The 25,471-nt window shown below is 41.0% G+C and overlaps 4 protein-coding genes across 4 annotated transcripts; 1 reads left to right on the top strand and 3 right to left on the bottom strand.

Annotated features, from left to right (window-relative positions):
• Positions 1-2,562: 2,562 nt before the first annotated feature.
• Positions 2,563-8,669, bottom strand: LOC103710102 (fructose-1,6-bisphosphatase, cytosolic). The gene is made up of 12 exons (XM_088706276.1): positions 8,022-8,669; positions 7,206-7,253; positions 7,010-7,084; positions 6,843-6,904; positions 6,682-6,748; positions 6,117-6,230; positions 5,827-5,913; positions 5,460-5,530; positions 5,317-5,382; positions 4,733-4,819; positions 4,521-4,596; positions 2,563-2,826 (listed from the first exon to the last, which is right to left on the bottom strand). The coding sequence occupies exons 1-12, from the start codon at positions 8,178-8,180 to the stop codon at positions 2,713-2,715; spliced, it is 1,026 nt and encodes a 341-aa protein (XP_088562402.1). The 5' UTR covers positions 8,181-8,669; the 3' UTR covers positions 2,563-2,712.
• A 438-nt stretch (positions 8,670-9,107) lies between these two features.
• Positions 9,108-9,802, bottom strand: LOC103710103 (histone H3.2). The gene has a single exon (XM_008795718.6). The coding sequence runs from the start codon at positions 9,715-9,717 to the stop codon at positions 9,307-9,309; it is 411 nt and encodes a 136-aa protein (XP_008793940.1). The 5' UTR covers positions 9,718-9,802; the 3' UTR covers positions 9,108-9,306.
• A 2,154-nt stretch (positions 9,803-11,956) lies between these two features.
• Positions 11,957-15,563, bottom strand: LOC103710104 (actin-2-like). Its single transcript, XM_008795720.5, has 5 exons — positions 15,349-15,563; positions 13,845-13,915; positions 13,348-13,741; positions 12,649-13,262; positions 11,957-12,445 (listed from the first exon to the last, which is right to left on the bottom strand). The coding sequence occupies exons 2-5, from the start codon at positions 13,902-13,904 to the stop codon at positions 12,380-12,382; spliced, it is 1,134 nt and encodes a 377-aa protein (XP_008793942.1). The 5' UTR covers positions 13,905-13,915; positions 15,349-15,563; the 3' UTR covers positions 11,957-12,379.
• Positions 15,564-18,602: 3,039 nt separating this feature from the next.
• On the top strand, positions 18,603-20,892 carry LOC103710147 (abscisic acid 8'-hydroxylase 3-like). The gene is made up of 9 exons (XM_008795768.3): positions 18,603-18,840; positions 18,939-19,257; positions 19,343-19,495; positions 19,741-20,004; positions 20,085-20,171; positions 20,244-20,322; positions 20,408-20,514; positions 20,592-20,710; positions 20,796-20,892. The coding sequence occupies exons 1-9, from the start codon at positions 18,632-18,634 to the stop codon at positions 20,890-20,892; spliced, it is 1,434 nt and encodes a 477-aa protein (XP_008793990.1). The 5' UTR covers positions 18,603-18,631.
• The last annotated feature ends 4,579 nt before the right edge of the window (positions 20,893-25,471 follow it).

Genomic DNA, 25,471 nt, shown 5'->3' on the forward strand with positions numbered 1-25,471 from the left:
CCATATACCCATATATAATACTAAATATAGCATGTAATATATGGTGTTTTCTTTTCTTTTAAATCATTCTGTACCCATCTAGCTCTAAAAAGCCATCCAAAAACTATTCATGTGACACATATATACGCATGGACCTAATGTATCCCAAAAACCATAAAAGTCCATGCAGTGGAAAGATTAAAAAAACTATTACCATCACATAACAAATTAAAAATAATGCCAACAATAAAAATCATTCGAACACCAAAGCATTTAAGAGAGAACAGATGATGCATCCATTGCACTGCAAACAGCTTTAAAGAAAACAAACTGATACAAAGAGGTTGGTAGAAAATTAAATAGCAGATGGAGAAGAGAGGAAAGAGGAGTTAGAAATAAACATTATTGTTGGTTTTGGATTGTTATTTTTTGTATCTTCGAAGTATCCAGATCAAAAAAAAATTCTAGCTTATCAACATGTCTATTATATAAATATTTCCTCAAGTGAGTAGTTTGTTTGTCTCTGTTTTCTTAGTTGATAGTCGCCATTCTTTGATCTTTTGCGTTCCGTTTTGATGTAGATTTGTGGCTGAATTCCCTCAGGCTAACATTATTGTTGAATACTTGTGGAGTTTTAAGGTTCTTTTTTTCCTTTTTCTAATGTTCCCTACCTTAGAAGTTAGAACGAGTTTTGAGTTGTGATTTCATGAGTATTCGATAGCATTTGTTTGTTTCTTGATGCTGTTTGGCAACAGTATCCAACTGAAAATATGGCTGATTGTGTTAAGTTGCTTCCGTCGATTACAAATGGCTTTTGCATACTTCTATTTGAGTATAAATCTTTTAGGTTGGGCCGTAATTTGCAAACCTTAGGAGAGGAGGAGCAGAAGAAATTTACTATCGTATATAAGCATTTTTCACGAGAGTATGCAAACATTGGGTTTGTTTAGAGAAACGCAATACCATTTGCAAATGAGTTCATGTTTCTGTCCATCCTCCTAGTTACCGCACCCGTCACAGCCTGTTCCATAATATTATATACTTGTAAAACTTATATATGCATGTATACGGGAACATACATACTTATGTATGTACATCCATGAGACATGGACATATGTGCATGATATCAAGCTCTGCTCAATGTATCAGAAATTGCTCATATACCAACTTACCGCTGTAGAAACCATAGAACCCACTTGTATGCAAATGACAAGAACATTGGGGAAGAATTAACATGCGAGAAAAGAAAATGATGTGGGGCCCCTTTAGCTGCCTTCAAGCCCTTTATTTCTCACATCTGCACCATTTTTTTGGAGTAAACTTGTTTGTCTTGGGGTAGGGAAAGCGCAAAGCCTCCCATTTATAGAAGGACACGTAGGGTTGATTTAGTTCGTGAAAAGAATTTTTTCTCATTGAAGTATTTTTATAAGAAGTTGATGTCTAAGTATATGCCTAGAAAGTAATTTTTATATGTTTGGTAGACTATGGAAAAGTAATATATTGCAAAGTAGTTTATATTTAGTTGAGCATCCATTTTTCTGAAAAAGTTATATAAAATATTTGTTATGCTCTTAATAAAGGAAAAAAGCGTATTCCATTTTATCTAAAAGCTTAAGAGTACTTTTGAAAAAAAATTATCCCAATTTTCAGCCGATGGAAATTAAACTTTCAAGTCCCACATGGTTTTTTTTTCTAATGAAATATATAAATCTTACTTTCATGGGAAAACTACTTTTCCATCTCTCACAAAAGTCCAATCAAACATAAGATATTTCTATGTTTTTATTTTTCTGTTGACCACACGTTATCTTCTCATATTCCTGCAAACCAAACTTCCTGAGAACCAAATGAGTCCATAAAGGAATGAGAAGTAAGAAGAAGGAAAGGTAATATCCTAAGAATAATGATTCAAGGTCCCTTGGATAGCTAGTTGCTTAATCACGAATAGAAGAAGACTCTTGAAGATGTAATACTTCAAAGAGTTCCGAGAGTCAGAAGAGTAAAAGAGTTATTTTTTTATAGAGGTAATTTTGACTTTTTACGACAGATAAACGGTTTCACTAACATTGCCAATTTAAATAGGTGTAAGTGTAGATTTTTACAAAATATTAGGTGTAAGTATAATAAACATAAACCTCATAGAGATTTTTATAAGATTATTTTGGTCATTTTTGAATTTTTTAAAGATGTGGCATTTAGGTCCCATTAAAAGTTAACTGTTTGACTAATATTCTGTTAAGTTACGGATTGAAGTATTAGATAAAAATAAACCTCAGAAGGGTAAGTATATATTTTTCATACTATTGAATGTAAATAAAATTTATTCCTCATCTTAGGATGGTTTTTGTAATTTACTCTAGAAATTATAAATCGTTCCTCCACTTATAGTTTAGTGCAAAGCAGAAACCATCCTGCCATTGTAATTAGGGATGATGATATATGAAGAATGGGCAATTTTCTCAAAGAAAAAGGAGGGGAACCAAACAAAAACCCCAGCCAGAGACAGTCCAATCGGGTTATATATAGCGTATAATTAATTGGGTCAGATAGCGAAAGCAGCTTCAAAAGAAAACAAAAATAAAATTTATCACTGAATTGATTAAATTAATAAGCTTGTTATGAAAGGCTTAGAAAAGTATCATGCCTTGCCTCCTAATGGACAAGAGAACTGGTTATAATAACAATATAGAAGATTGTTGGAATTTGATATGCAAGCAAGGAAGCATCTCTAGATCAGGCATTGCACTCTTCAGCAGCATAAAGTGATTTAATTTCCTCAACATCATCATAGCTGCCAAGAAATATGGGAGACCTCTGATGAATCTTGGTTGGAACCAAGTCAAGGGCCTGCATAAATGATGATTCGAAATTAGCTGTCCAAGGCATTAGCTGATGATTTGTTCTAAGCTGAATGGGAAATCAAATGGGAATAGAACTTTTCCAAGCCTGACAAGTATCAATATGATGAGCAAAATGAGGGTATTATCCACAGGAGAAATGTGAACTCAATATCGAAATGAAATCCACTACTGCTCTACCATGAATGAAATGCAAAACATTATGACAGACCCAAAACCAAGCATTATTTAATCACTGGAGGCAGTCCACACAAATTCTTTATATTGGTCAAGAACAATAGCTCTTCTTTTCAAAAAGAAAATAAATAAAGTCAAAACTTAAAAGTGATGTCTCTGCATCTCTTTCTGAAGGCATTGCATGTTTTGTTTATGCTTGCCCTCCACGGCTGTCAAAATTTGTTTGTACCAAAAAAGGTTGATTTCTTATTTACAAAAGGTAAAATGTGAATTACTGCAAAACTAGAATAAATATATATGATTTTTGTAAGATGAAAATGACAGTACATCTGAAACAGTCTAGTATTCAAGGTAACTAAATGCCTATGTGGCTAAATGCTCCATCTGGTGTTTGTTTTGTGCTCTAGCAACTGTCTTGCTTTACTTTCTTTGACAATCCAAAATTGTCATTCAATTTGTTGTCCTCGAGTGTTCTATCACTTTTACTCCATCTACTTAGACACATTGTCCATAGAGATCCTCATAAATGGTATTACATGGATTGCTTGATCACTATTAGAATGCCTAACGCATTCAAGGAAGATCCAAGACAACAAGGAGACTGTGTACATAAGATGACAGTGGCGTGAAGGTCTAGGGGTGGCAATCTCAGCCCGGATATGTTTACCCAACCTGATCCGATCAGTACCCATCCCTTCCAGCCTCATCCATTGGGTTTGGGTCAGCCAACCCTGACCTGTCAGCTGGTCTAGTCGGGTTCCAGCAACGACACCTTAACCCATAAGGTCATGGGGGATATTTTTTAAAGATATATATATTAATTATAGTTTTATGTGGTCGAGTGATATAAACCATTAGATATCGATCTACTAGTTCATAATTTAAAGAACGAATCGATGGAAAAAGATTGGTAATATGTGTGGTGTTAAACTGTTTAGCTATTAATTGCCAAAATAGATTTTTTGTTTATTTGAGCTAACTAAATTTTTTTTGAGATGACTTGTATTACTACTAAACCAGAAGGTGTGAAAAATAAACAGACAACCCATGCAATAAAAAGCCCCAAAACAGACAGGCTTAGACCAATTAAATGGGTTAGCATGACCGATGCTGGGCAAACAGGATGGTGGCATCTCAGGTTCAGCTCAGGCAACTTAAACCTGAACCAACCCATTGACTGCTACTCCTAGTGAAAGATATGTTGAGTGGACTTGTGAGAATACTTGGATTGCCATGAAGCACCGGTGGAATGATAATTTATGGAAAACCAATAAAAATGGCCTGCCCATGCAAGGTTTTTGGCACTAATGGAGATGAAGCCCTAAGAAATCAAAGACTCGAGAAAATTTGTTCTCAAAATGGTGGAAATGACTGAGAAGATGAATTGGAAAAAGAGTGCTTATAAACAAAATAACACATATTTATTGAGTGTAGAAAGCTTCAGTTAAATATGGGGCATCATGATAGATATGAAAATAAAACAGCCAGGGAGCAAATTCTTCATACCCGCTGCGTTCCTGTAAAAGCTTGACCACCAGCTTGTTCCATCAAGAATGACATGGGGAACACCTCATACAGAACGCTATTATACAAAATGCAACAAATTCAGCAACATATTTTCAGAAGCAGATATAATTGTTTGTGCATGGGTACGATGCATAACCACTAGTCGTGAATGGGTACGAAGAATGCTGGCTTACATACAAATACATACATACCGTAGTTTTCCAGTTGGACTCTTCTTATCTGCAGGATACAAAAAGATGCCTCCATAAAGAAGGGTGCGATGAACATCAGCAACCATGCTGTAGACCATGGAGGAACCACCCAAGAAATGAAAAAAGATGGAAAAACAGCTTCTTTTAGTAAGAAACAGGTAGCTATTATATATCATATTCAAAATCTATGGCATATATAATGTAAATTAATAAATAGAAGGATCGACATATCAAATATCATGTTTCTGCAACAAAAATGAAATCAAACTTTAGAACCATCAACAAGAAATTTAGAGAAAATGCATCAAAAATTGAACCATATTGCAAACTCACATCTACCTATAATAGAGTTAATAGTCACCAAATCAAATATGGAATGCAAAAGTGTTAAAGCAATGCAACTCTATATAAAGAGAAATTCTGGAATCATCATTGGAACTTGATTCTTTGATATCTATTATAGTATGTAAGAACCAAGATTTCTTATAACAGTATTAGGGTAATGCAGAGAGAGCAAAGTAGCTCTAATCAAGATAAGAGAAACTCCAGATACAAAGCATAAGTAATGCCCATCATCCAGATACCTTCCAATATATCTCAGAGATTTTGGTGAGGAACCATCCTTAGGAAATTTGCATTTCTCAACAAACCTAGAAATTAATGAATGATAAAAAATTCAGCATCTAATCTTTAACAAATTAAAGTAAACATGTTGAATCATGCATACTTTGCTGTAGGTCCATCCCAGTTTTTGGCATTTCCTTCATTCACTGAATATATTTTGCCTTTCTTTGGTATCTACATTAAAAGAAGGGATACCACATGACTATGATGATATAACATGGCCAAAAAGATATGCTTGCCTAGAACTAATATAAGCATGTATATGTAGTGGTACAATTAGTATAGCATAAATAAACTAGATAATGAATTGCTAAAAACATTATAACAAATAAAAAATGCCACAATAACTTTACAGTAAACAAATGAAAATTTAGCCTGCCCAATAAGGTGGCTTGTGGCCATCAAGAAAGCAAGAGCTAAGTAAGAAGTTTATTATCACTTGATAGACAAGATTATCGAACAACTCAAACCTTTATGTTTGGATGAGTCAGTATGAACTCTCCAAGAGATGGATCTAGTGTGAAACCATTGACACCATTTCCAGAGGACAATACAAGCTGCAATGTAAAAATTACAAGGTGATTATGACATTGTAAGCGGGGCAAGCTTAAGCTGAACTAGACATTTCCTCTTAAGAAACTAGCTTCTGAGTAGAAAAATAATCAAAATAAGCCATGTTTCATAATGTTACAGATATCAAGAATGAGCTAAGATTATTCGAAAAAAGAGGGATTTACAAGAAAGATGATGATCAGCTTACCGTGCAAGAACTTCCATACATGCAATAACCAGCTGCCAGCATATTCTTCCCCGGTTGCAATACATTATTTATAGTCACTTCATTCTTATCTTTAACCATGTAAATCCCAAAAATCTGCGGACAGAAACAGTAGTAGTAATAAATTTAAACAAAAAAATGGAATAGTTATCAGAGCAGGACATAAAATGAAAGGTTAATTGAAAACCAATTATGATGTTTCCTGTTGACACAAAGGCTAGTAAATAATCATGCAACCTCAATTTTAGGTTCAGGAAAAGACATTTCATGCTTAATGAAATCAGGATTCTCGATAATTCCTTCCTACTTTTAGCAGCTACTTTCTTCAGCCATATGGGTTGCTTTGATGAGCCCATAAAAAGAGGATTGAACTTCACATAACGTAGACCCAATGATTGGCAATTAACGAACCAAGTGTAATTTGTTCACAAGACTATAGTGAAAAACGCGAACATTTCCAACAACATACATGTTTTACAGGATTCAAATAATGCATTTTTAGGATTTTGATTACACGACCATAATAAGCAAATCAACTAAAGCTTACCGTTCCAATGGAAACACCACAATCTATGTTAGAGGAACCATCCAGTGGATCAAAGACAACACAGTATCTGCGCTATTGAGGAGAACACGAAAGTTGTATATTAGCAAGAGTCCAGATAAGTCGATAGGGAGCACCCAAGAGCAGAGGCAATCAGTACACACTTTCCACGCAGTGCTGGATCCACAAACGTTGCCTCCTCATCCTCTTCTGAAACAAGAATACACTGCAGAGGATAGCTCAGAAACATAATATTATGCATCGCATGCCAAAATGTGCAATAGTCCTCTCAAAGCTTTATAATGCAACAAATAAAGCTTTTGAGACTTACTGTACGGCCACTGCTTATCAAAGCTTTGACAAAGACTTCATTTGAAAGCACATCCAGTTTCTTTTGCTCTTCACCCTGAAATCAAGATAGTCGTCCTCTGAATACTCTGAAAGTTCTTTCTGTTTTTTTCTTTTCATATTTTCTTGTTTTCAACTGTAAACTCGAAGTATCGGGTTCGAATTCAATGGGAGCTTGCCTGGACATTCGTCTCTCCAGCAAGTCCAATGAGCTTAGCCAGGCCAGCCTGTTGAGAGAGTGACAAGAATATGAGATGGAAAGAAATGGCATCAATCAACTATAATTTCCTCAAATCAATGAAATTCAGAACAACTCGATAAAAATTTTATCAAAAGTCATTCCAAGTCTTTTGCAACCTATTTGTTCCGAAACTGCTACCTTCCAATAATCATTTCATTCCCCACTAACACCCGAAATAAATGGATAGATATGTGCGACAATTCTCTTTCTCAAAGGAAGTTTAGCTCGTACTTTTAAGTGATTGCCATTTGCGAACATAATCGATCTCTCTAAAAAAGGAGCAATTTTGCTTACAGAATTCACCCATAAAGTGAATTACAGCTACAGTCGGGAAAGAATTTTCTTAATTTTTCCAATAAAATTCGCATTTCAGAGAACAAAGAGACCTCGTCTAAGGAATGTGGGAGGGGTCACCGTAACCACTAATTTACTCTGCCCAAAGAAATATATATATATATATATATATATAAAAGAAGAAGGTAAGAAAGAAATCTAAAAGAAAAAGAAATGGATACTTCTTTTGCTTAACTCAACTCACCAAGCGAGAGAAAATTCTAACATTTTGACAACATCAAAAACAGATTTGTTTGGAAGCGAGAGAGCATAATTGGAAATCAAGCCCGGCCCCTAGCAATCATCAAAATTAATTCAGACGCCGAAGAAGAAGAATCATATATCATCTCACAATCAGAAAGAAAGGGGAAAGAGAGAGGAAAGAAGAAGAAGAAGAAGAAGAATGGAAGAGAGAAAGGACCTTGTTGACGGCGGAGCAGACGAACTTGCAGCCGAGGACGATGTGGCTAAGGAGGATGGTGAAGTCCCCCCGTGACTCCGCGTGCTTGGTCTGCTCGTTCAGCACGTGCCGTGTTATCGTCATCAGATCCGTCCGAAGCGCATCCGCCGCGTGATCCATGATCCCCGGGTTGCTTGCTGTTCTCTCCTTCTCTCTCGCTTGCGGCGTAGAAGAGATGAATTGGAACCTTGTTTATAAGAGAAGGAGAGCGGGAGAGACACAGAGCGGGAGGATAAGAGATCAAGGGGAGAGGAGATAGATAGGCCTATCCGCTGAGCGATCGAAGCTTCGACGCCACGTGGCCTCTCCACCGTGACTCCGGCCTCGTGGTTGCTGCGAGGATAACGCTCGCTCGCCCTCTCGCCAAGCTCTGCGTGCGACGACGGCTCGGAGGTTGCGCGGGATTTTGTCTTCTGGTAGCAGCCCGCCTCAAACGCAACGGGACGTATAGCCACAAACACGCACGCGGGCGCATGATACGACGTTCGCGTTAATGGGTGGATAGGATATGCTGCTGCAAGGGGGATATTCGGGGGATATGGTTTAGATATGGAATAGGAATCCTTACTTGCATGTCCCGGATGTGCAAGTCCGACAGCCTTGTCATCTCTGGAAGAAGATTAGAAAAGGATTCTGGCCTCAGATACTCTGTAGCTACTTTTTATTGAGATTAAATAAAATTAATAAAACTTGTTTTGTTACACAAAATAATTATAGTTGTTACAGACTTTGTATTAAAATACTTTACAGTAGCACGGCATATCACGGCCAAATCTAAGACGCAATAAATTATGTCTAGATCCAAAATGTAACAATTTAGAGTTGGAGGTGACAAGATTAGAATTTTACTGCATGGATGGTGAGGTAATTTATACGGACTTGAGAGTTCAAGCGTTTAAAGTGCATCGATGGCGATATAGCCCTTGTATCTCCACGTAAACCAAATACGACAGCGCGGGACATTTAATTTTTTTAAAAAAAATGAAAAAAAAAAAGAAATAACAAGCACAAGACCAACCAAGAAAGAAGTATGAAATAGGCAGCACATAATAAAACCTTCACCAACGTAAATACCATCCAGAATACAGCTTCCCAATCTTCTTTCTACATTCAATCACCACTCCATCGAGCCCTAATAAAGATTTTTCTTTAAAAAAGAAAAAAAAAGAGAGAGAAACTAAGAAAGATAGCGAGGCTGGAACGATGGAACGCTGGAAACCAAGCCAGCATACGAATCAGACGGTGCTCAAGCCCTCTCACCCCTGATCCGACGGGCGAGCTGAATGTCCTTGGGCATAATGGTAACCCTTTTGGCGTGGATGGCGCAGAGATTAGTGTCCTCGAAGAGCCCCACGAGGTAGGCCTCCGCTGCTTCCTGGAGGGCGGCGACGGCCGAACTCTGGAAGCGGAGGTCGGTCTTGAAGTCCTGAGCGATCTCGCGGACCAGGCGCTGGAAAGGAAGCTTGCGGATGAGGAGCTCCGTGCTCTTCTGGTACTTGCGGATCTCCCGCAGCGCCACCGTTCCGGGACGGAAGCGGTGGGGCTTCTTCACGCCGCCGGTGGCCGGAGCCGACTTCCGGGCCGCCTTGGTCGCCAGCTGCTTCCGGGGGGCCTTCCCGCCGGTGGACTTGCGGGCGGTCTGCTTCGTTCGGGCCATCGAGAAAGGATGGAAGGCTAGGGTTTGGGAATCGAAGGAAGCGGAGGGATTTGGAGATCGGATGGGCGAAGAAGGAGGGGAGGGAGAGGGGGTTTAAATAGATAAGATTGCGCAGAGGCGGCACCGGGGAGCCTGCAATTTGGGGAAATTTGGGCGCGCATCGGTATGGAGCGTCGGATTGGGTTGGACGGAACGGTTAGGATCTCGTTTGGAGGAAGCACACGGATCGCGATCCGTGTTGGTCTTTTGCGTCTCTCCATTCTGCGCTTCTTGCTTCGAATTACCAAAACGCCACCAATCTTTCCGTCCGTTAATCAGTGTAATTGTAAGCGGATCACGGACCGTCTATGCGATAGCGCTGGAGGACTCGGTGTGCCAATGGAAGTAACACTATCCAACCCAAACACAATATCCAAAATGTTGGATTTGCACTGGAAATTGCATCAGATTTGTATTTCCTGAAATGTTTTTTGGAATCTTGCTTGAGCTTTGAACGATGCTTGCCTGAAATCTGAAACCAAAACCGCTTCTTTGAATCTTTAGATCGGGGGCAATTTGTCTAAACATTATTAGGAATATTATTCAAAAAATAAGTTTAATAAAGAAATGCATGTTTTCTGATTTATTAGTTCTATTTTCCAAGTAATGTTTCTAACAACATTCTCATGGAGCTCGGCAAGAGTCCCCTTAATTATTTGCTCCATTGAATTCATGGAACATAATGAAACCTAGATTGGATAAGGTCTCGTCAAAACATAGATCAGGGAGGTTCGAAACCAACAAATAGGTTCAGAAAATGTTGATCGGCAATTTGATTATTTTTTGCTGAAAATACGAGACACATAAAAAAAAGCTAAAGAAAGGAGACAATCCTTTTGATATCTTTAAGATATTGATGGAAACCATCAGATTCACCCCTTATCCAGGCAACAATAATAGAGAAATCTCCCTCAAGCTAAACTTCAAAAAATAAAGAAGTCATTTACCAAAGTAAGCGGACTAGTTAACGTGCAAGGAGAGTAGTTCCACAAAAAATTTCATCATTTCTAGGTTGCAACGGTATTATTGCTAGGTCATCTTCTGAACCAAATTATTTAACCATTATAATAACCATCAAAGCACACAATCTTGGCAACAAATCCACACCACTACTATCTTGGTACAATATTAATACTCCAATACTCACAATCTCGGTAACAAATCCACACCAATACTATTTTGGTACAATATTAGTACTCCAATACGCACTGTATAGAGTAGTATAGCATACAATAATCGCTATATTAAACCTTCAATAAATCAGAAAGAAGATGTTCGCAAGTCATAAATTGCCCTCATCCACCACCACCTTTCCACCATAGAAATCCTCCACTTTAGCAGCAATCTTCCGCTACCCTGACCAACGGCTCCTCGGGGCATAAAACCGGGCAAAGTTGGATCATAAGGTGCTTGAGCTCCAACTCTTATAAAAGAACTCATCAAGCGTTGCGGCCAAGCCTCCTAGCGAGTGCTAAAACTAGACTCTTTCGTCATTCGAACTGAGATTGAACGAGTTTTTTTATCAAATCAAGATGAACTTCTGGATTTAGTCTAAGATGTATATGATCTGCCCCTCCCTTAGCTGAACCAAGCTCAAATGAGACTGCTATAAAACCAAATTTGCAACCCTGCGTACAATCACAAACAGCTCCCCTCTCCCCTGCTAATTGTCGGCACCTCCTACCCACCTACATGGCTGCCTCCCATTGTATCCTCTACCCGTTCCCTATTCTTGCTTTCCATTTCGAACCACATCCCCTTACAAGGCTGACCCATCTAGCATCACCTTCCGTTATCAAACTTCTTAATGCATACAAGCCTAGCGCAAAAGGGATTTAAACAAATAAAGATTTAATTCCCCTTAACATCCAACTCCCTGATTGTTCAGGACGACTAGAGTTAGCTGGCCTTTCGATCTCAGACTGGTCGTTTAAATGTAAAGTTCGGCCATACTTGCAAGACAAGCCTTCGCAGTTGGTGACCATGCATATGCCAATTTCTTCTCTAAGTTTGAAGCACACTCAGAGAATATATGAAAAGAGGACTTTAAAAGAGATACTCTAATATGTGGGTTCCACCTCAATATCTTTTAATTTTGCATATAGAGGCGATCAAAATTTATCATCACGATTCAAAAGTTCAAACAACGTTGTATATAGAAAAAGAAAATGAAAGAAATATTTCAAACAGCATAACAAGGTAATAAGAAATGACTAGCAAGCACGACTGTAAATATACAAGATGAAGTTTATCCGTCTCGAGCTGAGACAAAATCAAATTTTCTCATACAGTATAGTACCAACAAATCAAATAAAACAAACAACATTCCAACTGCTATTACTAATCCATGAACCAAGAGAAAATCCAAGAAAAACTACCAGACTTTATAATCTACCATATAGCTGACGCGGATAAGAAGAGAGAGAGACTGCTCTTCCTTCTCTTCTTTTTTTTTTTGAAAAAAAAAAAAAAAAACCTTCTTCACTCCACAAATGGCTGGCAAAATTCACACACGACTCGAGAAAATACTGCCATATTACTAGTAAAGCCACATCTCAACCCAGCAATCCTATATGACCTGGGACTCGAAAATTGCCTGGAAATGACTCATCAAACCTGGAACTCAGAAGCACTTCCTGTGCACGATTGCGGGACCGCATTCATCATACTCTTCCTTTGAAATCCACATCTGTGAATTTTAACACAAGTCAGGTGATTACAAAGCTGCGAATCAGATACCAGAAGCCATTGCTTGCCACACAAAAAAAACGGTAATCGGAAGTTCATCATCATCAGAACTAGATGGGTGATGCATCTGAAGATCTAGTGTGTTTATTGAGACGAAAAGAAAAAAAGAGTGCTGAGAAAGGAAGCAACTTATAAGCATCTTACCTGCTGGAAGGTGCTGAGGGATGCAAGGATGGAACCACCAATCCAAACGGAATACTTCCGTTCAGGTGGAGCAACAACTTTGATCTTCATGCTGCTTGGAGCAAGGGCCGATATTTCCTTGCTCATCCGATCAGCAATACCAGGGAACATGGTTGATCCTCCACTGAGCACGATGTTACCATACAAGTCCTTCCTGATATCCACGTCGCACTTCATGATGGAATTGTAGGTGGTTTCGTGGATTCCAGCAGCCTCCATACCAATCAGGGATGGCTGGAAGAGAACCTCTGGGCACCTGAACCTCTCTGCACCAATGGTAATGACCTGCCCATCAGGCAGCTCATAACTCTTTTCCACAGTAGAGCTGCTCTTGGCAGTCTCTAACTCCTGCTCATAATCGAGGGCAACATAACCAAGCTTCTCCTTTATGTCCCTAACAATTTCACGTTCTGCAGTAGTGGTGAAAGAATAGCCTCTCTCAGTAAGGATCTTCATCAAGGCATCAGTGAGATCACGGCCAGCAAGATCCAAACGAAGGATGGCATGAGGAAGGGCAAACCCCTCATAAATAGGGACAGTGTGTGTCACGCCATCACCAGAGTCAAGCACAATACCTGTTTAGAAGAGTGTGACCAATTCAGTTGGCATGTACATGGATATAAATGATTCGATTCAGACCAAACTCATGCTGATGCATACCAGTCGTACGACCACTGGCGTATAGCGAAAGAACAGCCTGGATTGCGACATACATGGCTGGTACATTGAATGTTTCAAACATGATTTGGGTCATCTTCTCTCTGTTCGCCTTGGGGTTGAGAGGAGCTTCAGTGAGAAGCACAGGGTGCTCCTCGGGGGCCACACGGAGCTCATTGTAGAAAGTGTGATGCCAGATCTTCTCCATGTCATCCCAGTTAGTAACAATACCATGCTCAATGGGGTATTTCAAGGTGAGGATACCCCTTTTAGACTGGGCCTCATCACCAACATATGCATCCTTTTGGCCCATGCCCACCATGACACCAGTGTGACGAGGTCGGCCTACAATGCTGGGAAATACTGCCCTAGGTGCATCATCACCAGCAAATCCAGCCTGTGACATACAACAGTCGACAAACATAAATATCCTCATTCAGAGATCGTCAGAAACAAGTGTTGCTAACTTTAGCGGGGACACATGAGATTAGATAACTGACCTTGACCATTCCGGTACCATTGTCACATACAAGAGGTTGGATATCCTCGGCCTCAGCCATTTTCTAAAGTTCTGCCAATAAAAAAGCAGGTCATTTATCTTAAACAGTAGCCTTGCCCATAATAACTAACCTCTTCAGTTTCAACTTTTAAACTCCCAAAGACAGGAGTTGTGGCAAATTTCGTAATTGTAGTTGGTACGGATGCTCCAGAACACATATATAAATATGTTAAAAAGGGATTTCTACTTTCCCTGATAAAGATGATAAAAAATGACATCTTTTCCCAGTATCATGATTTCAAGCGCTGGCCTTACCATACCAATGTCAGCACACATTAGCATGGCACCTATTTAACTCTTTCTTCAATTTTTAATTAAAGAGTGTTTATATTTATAATTCTTCCTTCCTTTTCTTTTTTTGGTTTCAGGGCAGTGCCATGCACATACCATGCCAGCAGTAAATCTAATGGCACCAATACCTAAAGTCTTTTATGCTATTACAAAATTGGGTCCTTATTTTTTATTTTTGTGATCAGTATTCTTTCATACTACTAGGCATGGGAAGTCCAGTGGAAGCGATTAGGAGATGAAAAAACTCAAAACCACATCAAAAATGGCCGTTTTGCATTTAGTTTGACATGGTATAGGGCAAGAACAATTAAATCTATCAAATTTTGATGTACTGATGTTCAATCTAACCATCAACTATCCATTATAACAATTAAATCATGAGATTCTATGAGACTTATATTATATTCTAAGAAAAGAAAGAAATCAAACACCTTGCGAAAACAAACCAAATAACAAGCACGTAAAACTTTCCTAGACTAAGAAAACACGGTGCGGAAAGAATTCACTAACTACCATGTCAGCTTTTACATGTTTCTTCACAAAAAAACTGCTAGAAGAAAGTTAAAAGGAAAGACAATTAAAATCAAAAGGTGGCAAATCGTAAGTATGTAACACAATATCTTAGTGGATCAATGAAAAATTTCACATGCATGCATAAAAGAAGACAAGTTACAATGCCAGATCAAGCCACCAAAACATCAAACATATGATCAAAGCATGTAAAATTGAAAAAAAAAAAAAAGAAGAAAAGATTAAAAAAGAATCTAAAGCTACCAAAAACCTCTTTCCTACGCTGATCATAACATCAAAATATATCATCCACTATTTGTACCAAAATATCTTTTAGATCTAACTTCCGGTCATCTTAAACGAGGGAAAGAAGCCAAAGAAACCCCGGATTCAGCCATAAACCCCCAAAACAAATAGAATCCCCCACTCCAGAGCTCAAAAGGACAACAAAGCCAGAAGCTCCTCTTAAATCCCAACAAACCATCATATTACGGTCTAGAATCCACAGATCTCCCTACAAAACCCGCACCATGATCGCCGATCACCGATCAAACCCTCAAAAATCTACAGATCAACTCAAATCCACGCATATAATCAGGAGATCAGAGATCATAAAGATATCAAGAAGTGGAAAAGCTTCTTACCTTTCTTCGAGGAAAAGCAAAGAAGATTTCGAGGCCGGGCTTCCCCCTTCGACTTCCTCCGCTTTCCAAACGCAGAGGAGAAGAGAGAGTTGCAGTAGAGAGAACCGGAGCAAGGAGGCGAGAGAGGAAGAGCAGTTGAAGAAATGAAGAGCTCTTATGTATAGTAGCCGACTTAAATTTTGAAAACAGATCCACCCATCCTCCGACTGACAGGTGGATTTGATACTGTCGAGCCCACCCTGTTTAGCGACAGCCGGCGTGGCGTGGGTACGTGGCGGACGCTGGTGGCGCTGCGGATGGGATTTTCCGTGTTTGGTGTTCTGGGCGGAGGAGATGGGGCGGTCGTCGAGGGGGAAGGAATCTATTCGTACCATGAGGGTGGAAAAGCGGCAGGCGATGACCTGGACCGTTGACGGTAGACCGTCGGATGGTCCGGTGTCGAAATTAGCCGTCGGATGAAAACTTTCGGTGGTTGTCGGAAAGGGTTTGGACACGTCAGCATTGGAGGGAGACGTGCGGGTCGGCATCAGCAGGCGTGCGTTCACGCCAACCAACAACTGCTGGAAACCCCGAGTTCGGCTCGGCTCGGCTCGGCTCTATCGGCGCCGAAAACGTTAAGATGTTTCGGGTCCCTCGGGGGGCAGATATTTTTGTTTAGTTATGCAACTCTAAATTCCTGATTTTTTTTTAAATTACTATTTTTAGTAATCCGAAGAGTTTACATGTTTAGAGAATGCAAGTAGGTCTGTCGAGCGGATTGATCAGCTCGAGCTGGGTTCGAGCAAAAGCTTGTATATATCATAAAGATAATAAATTATTTAACCTTTATAATTTATTTGTTCTTATGTCTAATTTTATATATTAATGTGGACTTGAAAGAATAGAAATCAAGTTTTAATTAGGTTGTGATTAAGTTCGAACTAGGCTTAGTTCGATCTCAAATTGATTTTAATTAAAATTAGGGTTATTAAGCCGATCGGTGAGGCTCTTGTTCAGCATAGATTGATATGGAGCTAGAATTGAGCTCAAAATGATGGAAATACTGAGTTTGACCTAAGAGTTCATGCTTGAAATTGATATCTAATTAAGCTTGATTAGACCAAAGCAACACAAAGAGCCCGTATTTATTTTAAGATTAACTATAATCTAAAAGAACTAGATGGAAGAATCATCTTCCAAAATCTCAATTTTAATATACATTTTAATAACGGCACATGCAATACATGTGATAGAAAAGCTCGGATGGTTATGATTTCATTTTTGAATTATTTTACTTTATATCTAGGCTATAATTGCTTTATATCTGACTATATTCGGGTTGTAGAACCCAGTTTGCTTATGATATAAGGTGGGACACCATCAATTGTTTTAGACCAGTGAAATCTTACTGTTAAAACATCTTCTGTGAAAAAAATGGGCGACATTCTTATAGGCCACACCTACGTTAGTTGCGTGTGAGTCACCATTTTACTAAAAAGAAAGGAAGAAATAAAGAGTGTCACTCTTATGGACCTGGACAACAATTCCATTCGAGTCCATGTATGTGCAGTCTCATATTGGAGCAGCTTTTGGGGCCAGGGTTCTATAGCAATCTGAACTGCCTGTCCTAAACACTAAATTTAAATGAGGTTTCTTGCCTATGCCTCTCCATTCAGTTATATATATATGTGTGTGTGTGTGTGTGTGGCCAACAGACATTTTCGGTGTTCTTACAGCTCTGAATGAGGAACTGGGACAAGTGGGACAAGAAATTCAGCAGCTCAAGATGGCAGCAGAAGAAGTCTCAAAGGTTAATGGCGATACGTTCAACAGAGAAATTCAGCAGTTTGTGTCACCATATATCTCTCATCCACAGCAGTTGCCTAACCAAGCTGGTTATCAAGCCCAGCACTTCCATGGTTTTCGGCCATCTTTTAATATCGAATCTGTCGATGCACAGACTCGAACCAGATCCCATGGAGTTCTTGTGTAGATGGAAATCATAAACCTCTCCAGTACTTGCTTGATATACTTCTAAATAGAAGCTGAACAGGGTGGTGAAAGGCTAAATTAATGTGTACATGTGCATGTATTAGCATAACTTCTTGTATTATCAGATCGGTCACATGTAAATTCATTTATGAATGGCAGTCTGAAAAATGAAAAATGTGAAATATGGTTGATATAGAAGATCTGATTGGGATTTTATGCACAAAGATTAACAACTGAATACCTTTAAGATGTTGGAGAAAGTAAGAATAACTTGAGAATTATTGTAGGAAATTTTTGCTGCTGCACTTTGAAATGTAACATATATTGTTGAGTGCAGCTTGGGCCATAAACTTCAAATTGAGCAAACCTATGAAGGTTGCACTTAATAGTTGAAATGATGGAATTGCTTCTCGTCATTGCTTCTCTTTTTTTCAAAATCAGTTTATTAACCATCCTCGCAGGATAGGATAGACATGTTCAGAGGTTATTGGTACTGTTTCAATGCATCATCCTTAGTCCAACATATGTGGACAAGTTATGACCTGCAAACTCAAGTACTGCCATCTAAGAAGGGCAGATGGCCACAGCTGACTGCTCACAAACACTCACCACTTATGTTCTTGATCATATTTTCTTGTCATTATAATATACTAATGGCTATATCTTCATCTGCCGGCCTTCGAACAATCCTTTTGTATTTAACAAGTTGGACATTTAGGCTTTGTTCCTACAAGGAATATTAGAAGTTGTGGCCATTTGTGTTTTAAATACCATTTCAGCCATCCTCATAAGCAGACAAATCAAATCGAAATGAATGAAAGGCTTCACATAGTAACAAGAAGAAGATTACAGCTGACAAATTGTGGGAATGTCCCAATGGCCCAAACTCAAATAATTCCAATAGAATGATATTAAGATGGACTCTTAGATACCAAGGAGAACGGCAACAAAATGAATAGTCATTCCATGAGGCATCATCTGCTGCAATAAACAAATGCAACCCGGACAACCAAGTTTTAAAAAACAATTAAAATACAAAAGAGAAGCGAAACTCTAGGTTCAATAAGATCTGAACTTCTCAAGTGGCTACAAAATGCATCGGCCGATGCAAGGAACATGGGCACTATGCCTCTTTTACATCAAAAAAAAAAAAAAAATGAAAGTTGGCACATATCATCTGCAGAATGGCAGAAGCAATGATAAAAGGATATGCTCCGATGAAGCGAAGGGAAGAAAATACCTAGAGATAGAATCATCGGTGACTGTGGTTGCCTGAGGGTGGTAATTTTTTGTGCAGTTTTAGTGTGTAGAGATGGACTTGAGCAGCTTACAGATCCTTGTGCTTCTCTTCATGCTCATAGTTTCAGGTTTCATATGGCTGCACTCATGGTCATCCACAAGTCAGATGGGAAGAATCCCAGGCTGCTTGGGCTGGCCTCTCATAGGAGAGACATTCTCATTTATCTCAGAATTTTCGAGCGCTTCTGGAATACACAGCTTCGTGCGTAAGAGACGGCAATTGTGAGCACCAAACTGCACATCCTGCAGAACTGAGTTTACTCTTTATACGTTAATTTGAAATAATTTTTTCAGCACTAAATTCTGCTTCCTTCTTTCAGGTATGGAAAGGTGTTCAAAACAAGTGTCTTGGGGAGGTTAACTATCTTCATGACAGGAAGAGAAGCAGGCAGGATATTGCTGTCTGGGAAAGATGGAATTGTGAGCTTGAACCTGTTCTATACAGGGAAGCAGGTGCTAGGCCCCACGAGCTTGCTCACAACCAGCGGTGAAGAGCACAAACGGCTCCGACGATTGATCGGCGAGCCCCTATCGATGGATGCACTCAAGAAATACTTTCAATTCATTGATGATCTAGCCATCAAGACACTGGAGGGATGGCGTGGGAGAACAGTCTTTGTGCTCGAGGAGGCTTCTACTGTGTGTGAAGATTTTGCTGATGCTACTTTGTTGAGACTTTAATTACGAGTTTTCACTAATCTTCTGCTGCTTAAACGATCTGCAGTTCACACTCAAGGTGATAGCCCATATGATAATGAGCGCGGAACCATATGGAGAGGAACAGGAGAAGATTCGCGCCAACTTCAAGGTTATATCATCCTGCTTTGCATCCTTGCCTTTGAAGATCCCGGGATGCGCTTTCCATCGTGGTCTGAAGGTAATGTCCCCAGCTAACATGTTCGGTGGAAAATAACATACCACAGCATGATCTCTCTGAACTCGATCCATCATGAGCAGCCGGTGCTATCCACATATGGGTGCAGATCATGTTTTTCTCTCTAGTTTCCTCATGAATTTGTTTTCATCAGACTGAAAAGAAACAAATTAATGCTTTGAGAACAATCTAAGATAATACCTTAGCGGACGAATCAAATACTTTCTAACGGTGCTCGAACGGAGCAGGCTCGGAACCGGATGTACGCAATGCTGGACTCCATAATCTCCAAGAGAAGGGATGGCAAGGACGTTCGCCATGATTTCCTTCAGACCCTCCTAAGAAAGCATAGCAAAGAAGCAGCAGATGATGATTTAGATAAACTCACGGATGCACAACTCAAGGACAATATCTTAACTCTGCTTGTTGCAGGTCATGACACCACGACCGCATCACTCACATGGCTTATCAAATTTCTAGCAGAAAACCCCGATGTTCTTCAAAATCTCAGAGTAATGATGAGCTCAACAACCTGATACTATTCCATTTATTAACTCGCAATCAGTTGTAGCAGCTGACATCGTATTGGCAGGAAGAGCATATGAGAATTCAAGAACGAAGACATGGCAGTTTGCATCTTACCTGGTCCGAAGTCAGCAACATGCCTTACACCATCAAGGTAAAACAGTTGCATCCAGTTCTCTAATCCATGAATCCTAGTTTTCTTATCTGGTATATTTGTGAAGCCCAGGTAATAAATGAAACACTTCGCAAAGCCACCATCTTGCCTTGGTTCTCAAGAAAAGCTACCCAGGATTTTAGCATCGATGGTTAGAAGCTGCAAACTTAAACATTCCAATTCCCTCTCTGAAAACAAATTGCTGATGCTAACGCCAAATTACTTGGACCTCACAGGCTGCGACATTAAGAAAGGTTGGGCAGTGAATCTGGATGTAGTCTCCATGCACCATGATCCAGATGTTTTCCCCAACCCCGAGAAGTTCGATCCATCCAGGTTTGATGTAAGTTTAAATTTCTGTCTGATGTAAGTTAATGTGTTTGAGTTGGCATGAGATGAATCTATCTTGTGTTGTTGCAGAATCCATTAAAACCATTCAGCTTCTTGGGGTTCGGCAGCGGACCACGGATGTGCCCAGGAATGAACTTGGCCAAGCTGGAGATTTGTGTTTTCGTCCATCATCTTCTCTGCAGATTCAAGTAAACTGAGAAGAAATGATTGAAAACTTGGTTTTTTTTTAATTTTACGTAAATTGAAAAGCTGAGATGCACCTTTGGGTTGCAGGTGGAGGCCTCTTGATGAAGATAACTGTGTCCAGCCAACACTTGTTCGCATGCCCAAGAACAAGTACCCTGTTGCTGTTGAGCCACTGGAGACGTAGTGAGTGTTAGAAATTAAGCTAGACCTTTTATTTTCTCAAGTCATTTATGATGTGTTGTTTCCCAATGTTTGTAATTCCTAAACGTCAAATGTCTTTTGGTTTCCCAAGTGGCATGGGGAGATGGTTTTTCTCTTTATCAGGTGGTTATTTGATGCTTAGGGAATGCTAACGAGCTTAATACTCCTAATCTCGGATTAGCTTTGGAGGGCCTATATAAGGGTCATGTAACTTGTTGTTTTAAATATATGAGAACCTGAGAAGAAAAGTTTATTTATAGTACAACCCATTGGCTTGCTATTTTTTTTACTATTCATCAAGAGAACAACTTTCTTCTCTTGTTTTCTTCCCACAAAATTTGTTTGATTCCAACAAATTGGTATCAAAGCAAGGTTACAAGTTTATCTTAATGTCTTCCCATATGTTGCAACCACAACTTCCCAAATTCACCGGACAATGGAGTCTTCAAATGAAGGTTCTTTATGGATCCCAAGAATTATGGGATATTGTAGAGAAGGGTTTTGTCGACTTCGATAATGAAGCCTCTCTTACTCAACAACAATTGCATGAGTTGAAGGACAATCGCAAGAAGGACAAAAAGGTGTTGTTTTTTATTTATCAAGCCGTTGATGAGGTTATCAAAAGAAGCTTGGGAAATTCTATATGTTGCCTATAGAGGATCTGAAAAAGTTAAGATGGTTCGTTCGCAAACTCTAAGGAGTGAGTTTGATATGTTGCGAATGAAGGAGAATGAGACGGTTGAAGAATTTTTTAACCGTGTCACATCTATCGTCAGTCAAATGAAGATATATGGTGACCAAGTTGAAGAACAAAGAGTTGTAGAGAAAATTCTACGAAGTATGACAAGAAAATTTGATCATGTTGTTGTGGCCATCGAAGAATCAAAAGACTTATCCACTCTAACCATGGAAAGTCTTTTAGGTTCTTTACAAGCTCATGAGCATCGTATTGTTCAAGCTACTCCACCCTCACTTGAGCAAGCCTTTCAAGTACAAACTTCAATTCGAGGTGGCCAACGTGGGGGGCGTGGAAATCTTGGAAGAGGAAGAAACATTAGAGAAAGAAATCAAGTACAAGAATATGGATCATCTTTCAACACAAGAGGAAGAGGAAGAGGAAGAGGCAGAGGTCGATCTTCTCTATCTCAAGTTCAATGCTATCATTGTCAAAAGTTTGGCCACACTATCAAGTTTTGTAGAAAGAAAATGATAGAAGAAAATAACAAGGAGACAAATTTCATGCAAGAGAAATATCAAACTCAAGAAGAAGGTACTCTCTTTCTTGCCTGTTCGGCACAAGAATCTAATTCTCTTGATGTTTGGTATCTTGATAGTGGTTGTAGTAACCACATAACAAGGAATAGAATGCTTTTGCAACTTTGGATGAATTTCTCCAAAGTGAAGTCAGAACGGGTGAAGATAATAAGCTTTTGGTGAAAGGAAGCGGAGATATTCTTGTCCATACCAAGATTGGTGACATTAAGCGTATGGCTAATGTCTTCTATGTTCCTGGCCTAAAACACAATCTCTTAAGTGTTGGGCAACTTTTAAAGAAGGGGCACAATATTCAATTCAAAGATGATTCATGTGAAATTAAAGACATAAACAATGCTCTTATTGCCAAGGTGAAAATGACTTCAAACAAAATTTGTTTGATTCCAACAGTGAGGTGCAAGCAAGCTATAGGAGGGGTTGGGATCAACTGGTGATGGCTCTGTTAATGTGGCACATTTGGCAAGAAAGAAATGCTTCGGTTTCTTCCATTCTCCACAAGTTTGTGCACTCCTTTTTTCCTAGACTTTCTTCCCTCTTCATGTACTCCTCATCTCTTGCACCATCCTCTGCAACTTGTTCATCTTTCAATAAACTCCTAGGGAAGTTTCTCACTTCTTCCATGCTTCCTCAAAAAAATAAAAGAAAAAACTTTTTTACAGCCATTCTTCCTTCTCTATTATTTCCAACAATGCAATCTCAGGATTGTCGGCCACAAACTCTGTTGAGCGGGCTGCCTTCCGACCTTCATACTCTTAGACGTTTTTTTTTTTTTTTTTTTTTGCTTAAGCGGGTTATTCATACCTCACGGGTACGAATACACCCTAAAGAGTCAGAATACAAAATGTCCCGAAGAGCTCCGGGCATCTCTCTCTCCCCAGCCCATAGGGTGCCTCCAGAGTGGCTCGCAACAAACGCGGCCACCCAATCGGCCGCCCCATTGGCCTCACGATATACATGCATAGCCTGTAGCGTAACACCCTCCCTCACCATCATCCATATGTCACGAAGCAGAGGATGAGCATCTCCGTGACCGACCGGGCCCCTACGAATCCAGCTGATCACCGTAGCCGAGTCGCCCTCCAGAAGGACCGAACTCGCCCGAAGTACTCGCCGCACATAGGACAAGCCCAACCAGGCCGCTCGCAACTCTGCCCCTGGGACAGAGATATCAAAAATCTGACGGCCTCCTGCTGCCACCACATCCGACCTCGGGCCCCTAACAACAAAACCGGCCCCTCCCCTCCTACCACCGTCCAAGACTGAACCATCAAAATTGACCTTGAGGAAACTCGGGGGTGGGGGCTCCCAGGTAAAGAATACCCTGTGTGGAGCTGCCGAAGCACTATGGGATCCCCAGATGTCCCGAGCTATCAAAGGTCTATGAGCTGGCTCTGCCTGGATAATCTCTGTCGCCTGAGCACATGCCCGCTCCATCACAAACCGTAGGGACAGCCGACGCTGACAAAACACCCGGGCGTTCCTGGCCAGCCATATCTGGTACGCTGTGCAGGACGCCCTAATAGCCAATCCCCGCATCTGAGTAGAACCCGCCCAAAGCCGAACCTCCTCCAAGTAAAACTCCCTACTCCTCCAGGTATCCTCCGGTATCCCAGTCAGCCTCCAAACACCTCTCGCCCATGCACAGTGGAATAGAACATGATCCACCGACTCGTCCACCCCACAGTCCGGGCATAAGGGTGAAAGGCCCATACCGCGTCTACACAGCTCTGAGCATGTCGGCAATCGCGCCCAGGCCACCTTCCAGAGGAAAAGAGCAACCCTCTGGTGTAGCCCAAACCTCCACACCCAACCACAATCTAGCCCCGACTGTGAACCTGGCTGAATAAGCCGGGTAACATCGCCGACCCCAATGCTCGCTCTACTGGTGGTGCTCCAGACTTTGACATCTGGACCTCCTGACCCCGGAAGGGAAATCGACCAGACCCGCTCTACTAGATGCTCTCCAAACAGCTGGCCCAGCCTGTCACTATCCCACTCGGCTCCTCCTGGTCGGAGCAGATCGGAAACTCGGAGACCCTCCCCCGCCTCAGCACAGAGAGTCGTCGGCCATAGTCTCAAGGGAAGTGCATCCACCCATGGGTCCACCAGCACATCAATACTCCGTCCATCACCGATCAGCCACCTCGAATGCGCTAGGACCATAGGCACATGCCTCTCAATCTCTCGCCACATAAAGGATCTCCTCCGCCGGGCTATCCCCTGACCCTCAAGGCCCGCCCGGCCGTACCTGGCTATCATAACCTGGCTCCAGTGACCATGCGGCTCCAGGACAAACTGTGCCGCCCTCCGTGCCAATAGGGCCTCGCGTCGCACCAGGGGTGACTGCACCCCCAGCCCGCCCTCCCGCAGTGGTAGACACACCCTCTCCCAGGCCACCAGATGTATCCCATGCCCCCCTCCGTAGGAGCCCCAAAGAAAGCTCCGCATGAGCCGCTCAATCCCCACCAGCACAGTCTTCGGCACTACTGTATGAGCCATCAGATAAAAAGGCATGGAACATAGAACTGACCTGATCAATGTCAACCTCCCCATCATAGAAAGTGATGATGCCCTCCATCCCTCTAATCTGCTCCGCACCCTCTCCAGTAGGGTAGAGCACTCTGCCACCCGTAATCTCCTCCCTGTGATGGGAACCCCAAGATACACCAGAGCCCCTGTCTGCTCCTGTATCCCCAATGTTGCCCTGATCTCCCGGCGCACCCTCCCCACAGTGCTTGGGCTGAAGAAGATGGCGGACTTGTGTAGATTGACCCTCTGCCCAGACATCACACAATAATCGGATAGCACGCCCTGGAGGGCTCTGGCGTCCGACACCCTCGCCCTAGCAAGTAGAAGGCAGTCATCTGCAAATAGTAAATGAGAGATAGGTTGGGAACCCGGGGCTGGACAGTAGGGTGCCAGCCCCCGATTCCCACAAGCAGTGTGCAAAGCTCGGGAAAGCACATCAGAGCAAATAATGAATAGAAACGGGGACAGAGGACATCCCTGACGTAGCCCCATAGTAGCACGAAAGAAGGGCGATGGTGAGCCGTTGATCAAAATGGAGAAGCTAGGCCCATGCACACATCCAAGAATCCAATCAATCCAAACCTGGTGGAACCCAAAACTCTCTAGTGCCCGCCGCAGAAAATCCCATCGGATCCGGTCATAGGCACGCTCCATATCTAATTTCACTGCTATCAAGCATTGCCTCCTCGAGGCTCGCTGCAGATCCCCCATCATCTCCTGGGCCAGCAAAATGTTGTCTGAGATGCTCCTCCCTCCCA

The sequence above is a fragment of the Phoenix dactylifera genome, chromosome 11 (assembly GCF_051530095.1).
Source record: "Phoenix dactylifera cultivar Ajwa chromosome 11, Ajwa_hap1_PhDact_Kaust_v1.1, whole genome shotgun sequence".
In the NCBI taxonomy this organism is placed as follows: Eukaryota; Viridiplantae; Streptophyta; class Magnoliopsida; order Arecales; family Arecaceae; genus Phoenix; species Phoenix dactylifera.